Source organism: Phocoena sinus, chromosome 2 (assembly GCF_008692025.1).
Source record: "Phocoena sinus isolate mPhoSin1 chromosome 2, mPhoSin1.pri, whole genome shotgun sequence".
Lineage (NCBI taxonomy): Eukaryota > Metazoa > Chordata > Mammalia > Artiodactyla > Phocoenidae > Phocoena > Phocoena sinus.
Window position 1 is genome coordinate 60,788,483 of NC_045764.1, and position 12,199 is coordinate 60,800,681.

The following is a 12,199-nucleotide window of genomic DNA, read 5'->3' on the forward strand; positions in this document are numbered from 1 at the left end:
CCCTAATCTGAGGGTCCATGGCTCTCCCCTCAGTGGACGGGACCTTCATAGCCTGTGTCCCATCCCCAGGTCTCTGGGTCTCGGAAGGCCAGCGGGCCAAAATCACCACAGCCACCCTCGATGCCTCCAACTTCCTGGCCAGCGTTCCGGCCCCCCGGCGCTCGGAGCACGATGTGCTCTTCCAGGTCACACAGTTCCCCCAGCGGGGCCAGCTGTTGGTGTCCGAGGAGCCCCTCCACATCGGGCGGCCCCACTTCCTGCAGTCTGAGCTGGCCGCAGGACAGCTTGTATACACCCACGGCGGCGGGGGCACCCAGCAGGATGGCTTCCACTTCCGTGCCCACCTCCAGGGGCCCGCGGGGGCCTCCGTGGCGGGACCCCAAACCTCAGAGGCTTTCGCCATCACAGTGCGGGATGTGAATGAGCGGCCGCCTCAGCCGCAGACCTCCATCCCGCTCCGGCTCACCCGGGGCTCCCGCAGCCCCGTCTCCCGGGCCCAGCTGAGCGTGGTGGACCCAGACTCGGCTCCGGGGGAGATCGAGTACAAGGTGCAGCGGGCCCCTCACAATGGCTTCCTGAGCCTGGCAGGGGCCAGCCCGGGGCCTGTGACCTGCTTCACTCAGGCCGACGTGGATGCAGGGCGGCTGGCCTTTGTGGCCAATGGGAGCAGCGTGGTGGGCATCTTCCAGCTGAGTGTGTCTGACGGGGCCAGCCCGCCCCTGCCCATGTCCCTGGCCGTGGACGTCTTGCCCTCGGCCATTGAGGTGCAGCTGCGGGCACCCCTAGAGGTGCCCCAAGCTTTAGGGCGCGCCTCCCTGAGCCGGCAGCAGCTCTGGGTGGTTTCCGATCGGGAGGAGGCAGACGCAGCCTACCGCCTCACCCAGGGGCCCCGGCATGGGCATCTCCTGGTGCGCGGGCAGCCTGCCACAGCCTTCAGCCAGTTCCAGGTAGACCAGGGCGAAGTGGTCTTTGCTTTCACCAGCTTCTCCTCCTCTCACGACCAATTCAGCATCCTGGCACTGGCCAGGGGTGCCAACGCATCCGCCACGGTGAATGTCACGGTGAGGGCTCTGCTGCATGTGTGGACAGGTGGGCCGTGGCCCCAGGGTGCCACCCTACGCCTGGACCCCACTGTCTTAGATGCGGGCGAGCTGGCCAACCGCACAGGCAGTGTGCCGCGTTTCCGGCTCCTGGCGGGACCCCGGCACGGCCGCCTGGTCCGTGTGCCCCGGACCAGGACAGAGCCCAGGGGCGGCCAGCTTGTGGAGCAGTTCACCCAGCAGGACCTTGAGGACGGGAGGCTGGGGCTGGAGGTGGGCAGGCCGGAGGGTAGCTCTCCTGGACCTGCAGGCGACAGTCTCACTCTGGAGCTGTGGGCCAGGGGTGTCCCTCCTGCCGTGGCCTCACTGGGCTTTGCCACGGAGCCTTACAACGCAGCCCGGCCCTACAGAGTGGCCCTGCTCAGTCTGCCTGCTCGGACAGAAGCAGGGGAGCCAGGGAACAGCACCCCCACTGGCGAGCCAGGCCTGGCGGCCTCCAGCCCCACGCCCACCGTGGCCAGGGGGCACTTCCTGGGCTTTCTCGAGGCCAACATGTTCAGCATCATCGTCCCCGTGTGCCTGGTCCTCCTGCTTCTGGCACTCATCGTGCCTCTGCTCTTCTACCTCCGCAAACGCAACAAGATGGGCAAGCACAACGTCCAGGTGCTGACTGCCAAGCCCCGAAACGGCCTGGCTGGCGATACGGAGACCTTCCGAAAGGTGGAGCCGGGCCAGGCCATCCCCCTCACAGCGGTGCCTGGCCAGGGGGCCCCGCCGGGGGGGCAGCCTGACCCAGAGCTGCTGCAGTTCTGCCGGACATCCAACCCTGCCCTCAAGAACGGCCAGTACTGGGTGTGAGGCCTGGCCTGGGCCCAGATGCCGATGGGGCCAGAGACAGGCTTGCACAGGCCCCGGCCCCAGAGAGCCCTGGGGACACCAGGGGTGGAGGGTGCTGAGAGGAAGCCCCAGGGGTCCGGGACCAAGTGGAGTCAAGAGCTGCAACCTCCCCAGCTCACTCTGAGCCAGGAGAACTGCAAGGGGCCAAGGGCAGAGGCAGGCTTGGAGTCAGTCCCCTGCCCTGGAGCTAGTGTGGGCTGTCAAAACCAGAGCCACTTCCTAGATGGTCAGGACTCTGGGTCCTGGGTCTGTGACCTTGGGTAAGTCACACCTGACCCAGGCTGCTAAGAAGGCAAGGAGAAGAAAGGGAAGGGAGGGACAGATGGGGATTCCTGGCTTTTCCACTCCAAGCCAGGCCTCCCCTCATCTCTGCCCCAGGACTGAGAGGAAAACTTTTTCTCTTGGTTTTTTAGGGAGATGGTATTTCCTGGAGCAGAGGGCAGGAGAGAGTCCTCCCACTCTCTAGAAGGCGTAAGCCAGTGGAATAATGTATCCAGGGTGTAAGGTGGGTGGGTTGCTCTGGGATGGGTTTATTTAAGGGGCATTGCAAGGAAGCTATTTAGCGTGGTGCTGAGCTAGCCCAGACTGGTGGAGACCCTGGGGTGAGGAATAGAGGAGGGTCTGAGGCCAGCTCATTCCCAGGGCCCCGCCTTGATGGGCTGATGGCTAGACAAGCATGGGTCTGTGGCCCCAGAGTGGGCTGGGCTGGGGAGCGTGCAGGGTCTCAGGCCATGGGCCCCCGCGGTGCCTGTGCTCCCCTGAGGACTGGGGCGGGTACTTGGGGGCACTCGGCTCCATGGGGCCTGGATAAACGGTGCTTCTGGATAAGAGGTTCTGGACAGCCGTGTGTTGTTTGTCTGACCGTGCACTGGGCCCTTGGCCACGCTAGCCTGCACTCCACCAGTGTAGGCCATCCCGCCAGACCTCAGCCACCAGGAGAGATGGGGCCCGAATTCCCACCTGTGGCCGCACCGCGCGGCTTGCAGGCTCTCAGTTCCCTGACCAGGGATTGAACCCGGGCCACAGCAGTGAAAGCCTGGGATCCTAACCACTAGGCCATCAGGGTCTGTTCCTCTCCATTCATCTCTCAAGAGATTGGAGCAGCAAAGATGAGGAGGGAGGGGCACTTGGGGATCCCAAGGCTGGGGGCAGAGGGGGACCACCAGAGGTGCCTTTCCTCAGCTCCCTGGAGATTTTCACAAGGAAGATTTCTGCTGGTCTTTACCCTTCCAACAAGAGGACCAGGAGTGCTGCTTCTCAAAGGCAGAGCAAGCAGCAAGGGTTCTGAAAAGTCAGCTGTCCCTGTACATGGCCCGAGAGTCCATCACGTGGTCAGCGATGGATCTGAAACACAGCATCCTCAGAAGGCCCTCGACGAGTTGCCGAGGAGCCACCACTCTCTGGTCCTTTCCCTCTAGAGGGTTTCCCAGGGTCATGGGCAATGGAGACAGATTCTGGGTCCCAGGGAATACCCCAAGCCCTGGAAGCAGGTTGAAGTCCTCAGAAGAAAAGCAGCTGGAGAGCTGTCTGTGCTCTGGGGGGAGGTGGGAGGGGGTGGCTGAGGCCTGAGCACAGCTGCATTGGGGGTGGAGAGCACCGGCCAGGCTTCGGCAGCTGAGCGGCATCACCTATCCCTTGCACTCGACATCTGTAACACCTGAACCGAGAGTTAGGGCAAGAGAGAAGATTCCCTCTCCCCATGGTGCTGCCCCTGGACCACCCCTCCCCACAATGCCTTTTGCATTTCAGCATCCAGCCTCCTAGAGCCTCCCCTACTCCCAGAAGTTTCGGGGAGGAAACCCAGAATCCTGGTGGATCACTGCCGGAAGGGCCCCCAGAGAACCAAGAGGGCGCTGAGAAAGAGGAGAAGAGGCTTGTCCAGAGTCTTACACAGCAAGGCACCCATAGAGTAGACCAGACCCCTGAGGCACAGCCAACTCCTGTTGCCACACTGAAAGCCTCCCCCTCGTGGAACGTGGCCAGGACCCATAAGTGGGGGCCTCTGCAGAGATCCCTCCATACCCAGAGCTCGCGATCCTGGCCCCAGCTTCCTTTACAAGCCTGGTCTCTCCAGCACACCCCAGGCCAGCCTCATCCAGAGGCCCTGCCGAGGGGCATCTCCACGCCACACCCCACACTCTGCCCAGCTTCTCCCGGGAGCTCAAGGCTGCATCCTCAGGGCCCTGATATCTGGGGCCGGTCTCCACCCAGGGCGACGACCAGTTTCCCGGCGAGTGTAAGCCGAGAAGAGGGTGATAGACCTGCCAGGCAGGATCTGGCCTCAGCTCAGGTTTCTCCAGAGGCCTGATGACACCCTCTCTGTTCACATGGCCTGGCCTGGCCTGTCCCCGGTGACCTGGCACGGGCTGACACTGATCCGGCCCCCCCAAGCCTGGGCTGGACAGTGGGCAGGACCTGGGAGAGGGTCTTTCACTGGGACGCCAACCTCGGAACCCATTCTAAATGCGGGGCCGCAATTTATTAGGTAAATACCTTGCAGATTTCAGATATACACCCCAGGCTTAAGGAGGTTGCTACCCACCTTACAAAATAACTCACCATTCGTTCCTTTAAGGAGCTGGTTCCTCCGAGGCACTGAGGATAGGAGCCAACCTATGCACAAGTGCTCAGGAATGTCCAGGAAACTCTGACCCTCTTACACACACACACACACAATGTGCACTTGTGCTCACAGCGGTGCACTTACAGACCTTCAGAAACAACACAGAGATAAATACTTTCCTATGTAATTCATATGCACACACACACAGGTGCACATACAAACTTCAGAGTTAAGTGCTCCTTGCCTATGGCCCTCCCACAGTCCCAGGAGCTGGCCACGTTGAGCCAGGGGCCAGGATGTCCTGCCCATCACCAGACCCAAGTTGACATCAGCAGAGCTGGGAAGTGACCCCACAGTAAGAAGGATGGTGAAGGGGGTGTGGGGAACAGAGTAGGGAGGAGCCCAGATCCCCAGGTCCCCAGCTTGGAAACCCTGCCCACCACCCTCAATGGTTTAGCCTCTTGGGTGCTAAAGATGGGGTTCCTTTTGAGCCCCTCTCCTCATGCTATGAGCTGGCCCTTTAAGTGGAGTTGCTATGGCAGCTGTGGAACCCAAAGAGCTGGAACCATTGTCCTCCAATAGGAAGCAAGAGAAATGGTCCTCCTCCTCCTCCTCCTCCTCCTACCCCCACCCCAACCAACCACTCCTGACCAATGGGAACTGCCAGGGGTGCTAGCATCTTCCTCTGGGCCCTGAAGATTCCAGATTTCAAACGGATAGAGGTACCTGGGCAGCCCCCCAGAATTCTCTCTTTGGGTCTCCTGTTCTCCTGGTTTTTCGGGGGGTTGGGGGGGTTTTTTTGCTGTCAGTGGCTTTTATTGGAGTTGGGCACGGTTCCTGCCCTCGTGGGGCTCACAGTCTGGTGGGAGGGACGGGTGTGCAGACAGGAAGTTATGACACAGGGCAGTTTGGCATGGAGCAAGCATGGGGCTCTGTGTGAGCAGCTGTCCCTACTCTTATCCAAGAGGAACACAGGGAGTTCCTGCAGCGCCGTCAGTAATCTAACCACCATAATAACACAGCTGCCCTTCCTGAGGGCTCCTCCGGCCGGGCACCACACCTTTGGTCACTGGGTCCTGATGCTGCTGCCACTGGATGTGTTAGGAGTATACGTAGCATCCAGGCTATCCTCCGAGGGGTGCTACAGCACCTGGGGTTGGCAGCAGTGGGGAGCTCATACTGCCCGGGGCAGAGGAGTCAGAGTTTGCAGAACTTGGAGGCCACGCTGCGCTCGCTGGAGAGATGGGGTACACGGGTGATGTCACGAGGGAGCCCAGCAAGTGAGTGGAGCCAAGATGGAGGCCAGACGTGCTGGACCCCTCTCTCTACAGCCCCTGTCCCATCCCGGGTCCTCTCATCGTTAAAGCCATCCCTGGGTAGTTACCGCTAGGATTAGTCAGGCATTTTTGGCAAGGGCATGTGGTGCCAAAAATGCTGTGGGAGATGCAGATAGAAATGTACCTGGCCCTTCCTGAAGAACCCCAGACATGCCAAGGAGTAACTACCACACCACGTATGCCCTAACCCAGCGGCATGAGCTCGCTGGTGCGGGGAAGCCCACAGTAGGAGGGCAGCTGGCTCTGGCTGCTTCCTTCTCTCCTTACAGAGTGTCGGGCCTTTCCGTGGAAGGAGCAGCAGGGGCTAACGTCAAGCATGATCAACCTACCCCCTGCTCACATTTGCATTCTCAGTGCGATGAGGTACAGTATTTAACTGATAGCTGCTGTCCTCATAAAACATGCCAACTCCTCAGAGAGCCCCCTGTGGCCACCAGGATAACTGGTGGGTTGTGCTTCACATTTCAGATGTCCTAAGAGCCCCTAAAGACAGGAGCAGCCCTTGGTTACGTCAACCAGTGGCCAAGAAGGAATTTTCTACCCAAATGCAGCCCGGGTCCCCAACACGGCGACTGCCAGCTCTGGTAGCCCAGAGCCTAGAGCTAAACCCAAGGCTTCCTTCTGATGCCTTGTAAGTTCACAGAGGGCTCAAGTGTCAGTCCTGAAGCCCAGATTAGATGGGCCGTCTAAGTCCTTGAAGCAGAGGAGGGTGAGGCCGGCAGCCAGGTCCGACCCAGTGGGGAGGGTCTGCAGGGAGTTGGCCACTCCCACCCTTACCTCCCGAAGACAGGTCCCTGGACAGTGTAGCAGCTCCCTGCGCCCTGCCTTCTGCAATCCAGCTGGTCCTTCCCTCCCGGGCCCCTCCCTGCCTGCAGAGGGAGGGACTAAGGGAGGGGTCCAGCCAAGGTCACTAGTCAGTGCATTGGGTCTGCCCCAGGGTAGAGCAGCAGCAGCAGAGGAGTGGAGAAGCTGCTGTCCGGCCCAGGCCTGATCAAGAAGGGAAGACGGGCCTCCCAGAGCTCTCTGTCCTGCAGAGGGTGGGGAGCAAGAGAGGCTGGACGGAGGCTGCCAAGCTGTCCCTTCTGCCCCCCAAAACAAATGCTGGCTGTGACCCCCAGCCTATGTGCTGCCCTGGTACTGGGAGTGCCTTTGGGGCACCCAACTCCCCTCCCCTCCAAGGTTGCTGAGGCCCCCAAGCTTGGCGAAGGCCTCAGCCCTCTGCACCTTGTAGTAAACATAGTTCAGGGCTTCCCTGGTGGCGCAGTGGTTGAGAGTCCGCCTGCCGATGCAGGGGACACCGGTTCGTGCCCCGGTCCGGGAAGATCCCACATGCCGCAGAGCGGCTGGGCCCGTGAGCCATGGCCGCTGAGCCTGCGCGTCCAGAGCCTGTGCTCCACAACGGGAGAGGCCACAACGGTGAGAGGCCCACGTACCGCCAAAAAAAAAAAAAAAGTAAAATAAAATAAAAAAACATAGTTCAATGCTGTGTGCTCCCTTGGGTCAGTGTCCAGCCGGCCCAGTGCTAGGCATGGAGAGATGATTGGGAAACACCTATTGCCAGAATGTAGCCCCTTCTTTCCCACAGGCCCGGAAGGTCTCTAACCACCAGTCCCACCCAGACTTCCTTTCCCGGCTTCTCTCATCCCCCAGGAGGGCAGGCGAGGCTCCCTACTGCTGCTCTGGCCCCCATCCAGAGCCCAGGCAGACGTTAAGTTTCTAAGGAGCCTGTTCGACTCTGTCCCTTCTCGCTTCTCTGTCTCTCCACGCCCACCCTCCCATCCAGACACCTGGGGTCTATCTGCTCCGAACCTCATGGGCAGAACATTTTGACCACATCAAATGTGGAAGCCCACCACAGTCAAAGTGGATTAAATAGGGCAGGAGCAGGGAGACCACCCAGAACCCCTCCTACTCAGATTCTCCGTGCTTCTCCAGCCCCTTCTCAGAACGCCCTGTGCCAGCTGGTTTAACCACCTGATCCCAGCCTCTATGGGCAAGGAGTAGAGCAGAGCCAAGTGTGGCCCCCCTCTCCCCTACCCACGGGACCCCCTGCATTCAACTTGGGAGCTTGGAGTCCCAACCTTAGAGGAGTGACTTGCCACCATCACACAGCAATTCACTGGCAGAGCTGGGCCTCCTGGAGGCTCAGAACCCCTCCAGATGCCAAGGATGTGTCTCTCAGCAGTGGGATTCCTGGCACCCAGAAAGGCATCGGGGCAAGTACAGGTGGGCCAGGGCTGCCAGACATATTGGCCGGGACAAGGCAGGCAGAGACCTCCAAGAACCAGAGAGCGGCAAGGGGAGCCCTGCTGGGTCTTGTTGGGGAAGGTGGAGCCTGTTGTAAAGGGCTGTTGAGCAAGCAGGAAGGTAGGCGAGGCTGGCAGAGCCTGGGCACTCCTGGAAGGCGGTGACTCAGGCCGGAAGGGACCTTTCTGAGTCAGCCCTGCTAAAAGGTTGCCTTGTGGGGGTGGCACCTGGACAGGTGGCTGGGGCAGGGCCTGGGGACTCCAAGAAGGTTCCAGGTCTCAGCACCTTAGCCCTTGCGCCCCATGATCTGCCCTGAGAACCTCAGAGTCTGGCGACAGAACACATGAACTGAAGGAGGGAGGGCAGAGGCCGTGACTGCGTCTGCCCAATGAACTTGTACAAGTCCACCCACCTGTTTGAACTCATGATGGGATAATTGACCCTAGAGAGGATGGAGCCAGGCCTGGGGGAGCAGGCTGCCTGCTTTCTGCCTAGAGCCCCACTTCTTCATTTCTGCCCCATTTCCTGTCCCTACTGGCAGCCATGGGATGTGGCTAGCTAGAGGCCCAGGCCAGCGCCCACTCCTCTGCCTGAGTTAGGACCTATCAAAACAGAGCAACTGAGGGCTTCCCTGGTGGCACAGTGGTTGAGAGTCTGCCTGCCGATGCAAGGGACACGGGTTCGTGCCCCGGTCCAGGAGGATCCCACATGCTGCAGAGCAACTAAGCCCATGCGCCACAACTACTGAGCCAGCATGCCACAACTACTGAAGCCCGCATGCCTAGAGCCTGTGCTCCACAACGAGAAGCCACCGCAATGAGAAGTCCGCGCACCGCAATGAAGAGTCGTCCCCGCTCACCACGACTAGAGAAAGTCCGCGCACAGCAACGAAGACCCAACGCAGCCAAAAATAAATAAATAAATAAACGAATTTATTTTTAAAAAAACAGAGCAACTGACCAAGGCTTCTTCTCAAAGGGTCATTGCTATAGCAAAGCTCTTAGAACAGCACCAGGCACATAGTAAACACTCAGTAGACGTTGACCATTGTGACGAGTTGCTGTTATAAGAGCAGTTGTTACTGAACAGCCTAGCGTGGGTCTGGTATGTTGTAGGTGCTTCACAAATGTTCGAAGTTGGGGTTATTGTTATTTTTATAATTTATTACAGGCATCACGGTGCCTGGCGCATAGTAGGTGCTGAACAAATGTTCAGTCTTCCTGGAAGGCCAAATGCAAGCATCCCCCATGTGGAGAAGAGGGACATGGAGACACTCTGCTTTGCTGGCTTGGGCAGGGAGAGTGAGGTGTACAGCAAGGGGTCAAGTTCTGGGTAGGAGAAGCCAGCAGCCCCACTCTGACCTCCTCCCTTCACCCCCGCCCCACTGATTCAGAGGACCTCCCTGAGGCTGTAGGGGGCGACCATCTGGCTACCTTGGAAGAGCCTTGGCTCCAGGGACCCAAGAGGGAGGAGGCCCACTGGAACCTGCCTGCCCGGGGGGGAGGAGGGCAGGGTGGTGGGGTGAACTCAGGGGGGTCCAGAGCTCCAGGGCCTCCTGGAAGAGGAGCCTAGGCTGTGCCCTGAAGAACAGGGAGTGCTGAGGCTAAGGCAGAGCTTGTGGAGGGAGGAAGATGACGCAGAGCCTGAGCGAGGAGGCGATGGACCCTGGGGCCCAGACTGAGGGACACTCCTGTGGAAGCTGGGTCTGAGTGGAAGCAGCCCCCGGGAGGAAACTGGTGCTAGGTTGGAAGCACTTCTTCCCACTGCCCACCTCCCAGGGTCAACCCTTTACAGTGCAGAACTGGGGTGGGGAATGGGGGGCTCTGAGCCCTGGACCAGAACTCGGCACCCAGTTGCCCCCAGTTTGAGTGGCCTCAGTTGCCCAACTACCCAGGAGTCACCCGAGGAGCCTTAGGAGTTGGCCAGGATGGGATACCACTACCCCTCATACATACTTACTCAACACCCCACCCAGCTGATGCTAGCCCAACAGGGCAGGTTGCACTGCCAGGGAGGAAGGGGGCTGCCTGCTCTGCCGGCTGGAACAGCACAGCCTCCTGCTATGCTGTGTGTAGAGAACAGGGAGGGGCTCTCCAGGCCACCTTGGCCTGGAACCCAGCCCTCCAGAGCAGGGGTGGGGGGATCTGATGCGTATCCCCTGCCCACCCTTTCACACCCCATGTCTTGTTGAGAAAGAGGGAAATACTCCCCAGAGCAAGTCACTGGGTCCTGGGCGGTGTGGTAGATGACTCCAAGGAATGCATTCAGCCACCAGCTGCCGTGGCAACACACACGTATGCACACACACACACACATATTCAAGGGACTGCCACATGCGGCCACGCACACAGGCACGTGCAGATTCACTCCCTGACAGCAGCCAACCTGAGCAAACCAGAACCCACACACACCCCCTCCCCAGAGACCTGAGACACAGCCGTGTAGACATCCCGGGTCACTGGCTATGAGCCAGGCACCGTGCTGGGCACTGGGAATAGAGCACCGGGCAAGACAGAGTAACACCAGCTCCCTGGTAGGCTGCCCTCTAACAAACAGATACATTTAAAATCTAACTTTTGCACTGAAGTATTTGCAGAGGAGGTTGTGTGATGCTAGAGTTTCCTGGAAGCAAGTGTTATGGGGGAGTAAGATACTGGCCCAGGATTGGTAAGTGTTGAAGCTGAGGTGTGGACACACAGGGATCCGTTACATTAGCTTCTCTATTTTTGTATATGTTTGAAACTCTCCAAAATAAAAAGTTAAATACATACACATATATAATTGGCAATTGATAGAAAGTAAAATGAAGAAAAATAAGGCAGGGTAAAGGGACAGAAGACAAGAACTAAGAAGTTAAGGAAGGCTTCTCCAAGGAGGTGACATTTTAAGAAAAGACTTGGATTAACTGAGGTTCAAACCACACAGACATCCGGGCGGAGGAACATTCCAGACAGAGGGAACCAACAAAGGCAAAGGCCCTGAGGTGCAACAAGCTTGGCATATGTAAGAAATAGCAGTAGGTCTGGAATTCTGTGACCTAAAGGAACAGGGTTCCAAAGTGAGATCAGAGGCCCTCGTGGGCTGAGGTAGGAGTTTGGAATCTGGCCTAAGAATGGCAGGGTGTCCTGGAGGTTGAAAGCACAGGACAGACATGATTTGATTTAGAATATGGTCTTAAAAGATCACTCTGGCTCCTGTTAGACCATCGGGGAACGGGAGAGAGCAGAAGAAAGCTTGGAGACTACTGCAGTGGTCCAAGCAGGCATGGTGGTGTCTTGAGCCTCACGGTGAGATGGTGAGACAGGTCAGATGTGGGATCTCTTTTGAGGAGCTAACAGGGCTTTGCTCACAGCTGGCTAGGGAGCGAGAGATAGAGAGGAGCTAAGCATGATTCCAAAGCAGGACCAGAGCTTCGAGGTCAGGGGTGTCGCCTTTTCCAGGCGGGGACACGGGGAAAAGCCAGATGACTGCAAGCAAAGAGCGTCCCGGTGGGGACATACACACGGGCACAGGAGCGCACGCCGGCCGGCCCCCAGCGAACACACAGGAGGATGCACACACTCCGCGACACCAGGCACAGGCACAGACACATCGCCCCACCTCGGCCTGCCCCACCCTGCCCCACGTGGAAGCCCCAGGACCAGAGCCCACACCCTCTCCAGCTCAGCCTCGGCACTCTGCAGGATCCCCAGTCCTAGCATTTCCCTCCCAGCTCTCACTCCCATCCCCCACATCGGCCCCTTGAGCGAGGAGGCTCCTGACTCACTCTCTTCCTTCCCCAGAAGCCTGCCTCTGACCCCAGCTCCCTGCCCTTGGCCTCATCTGTCCAGCCGCCTCCACCGCAGCCAGATCCTGCTCGCACACCCCAGCCTGAGGCCCTACAGAAAATTAGCATCGAATATTTGCTCGATGCTCTCTATGGGCCAAGCCCTCTGCCCTTCCACCTGCTGCCTTGAAGGCACGCAGCCACCTCCAGCTACCCCCACTGCCCCACTCCCCTCAATGCCCGGCACTCCTGCAGTCGCTCTACAGCAGGACGGTCGCCCCCACCCTGCCCAGCCTGCCAGCCTTGGAAGGGTGGCCTGGTGCAGTGGGAACAGCACAGCTCTGTGTCC

The 12,199-nt window shown here is 59.1% G+C and overlaps 1 protein-coding gene across 3 annotated transcripts in view; it reads left to right on the top strand.

Annotated features, from left to right (window-relative positions):
• Positions 1-2,767, top strand: part of CSPG4 (chondroitin sulfate proteoglycan 4) — a 35,604-nt gene extending 32,837 nt beyond the window's left edge. For all 3 annotated transcript variants that reach the window (XM_032622583.1, XM_032622580.1, XM_032622582.1), the window contains one exon: positions 70-2,767. In XM_032622583.1, coding sequence (XP_032478474.1) covers positions 70-1,898 — 1,829 coding nt within the window. In that variant the 3' untranslated portion in view covers positions 1,899-2,767. The remainder of the gene's footprint in view (positions 1-69) is intronic.
• Positions 2,768-12,199: the final 9,432 nt, after the last annotated feature.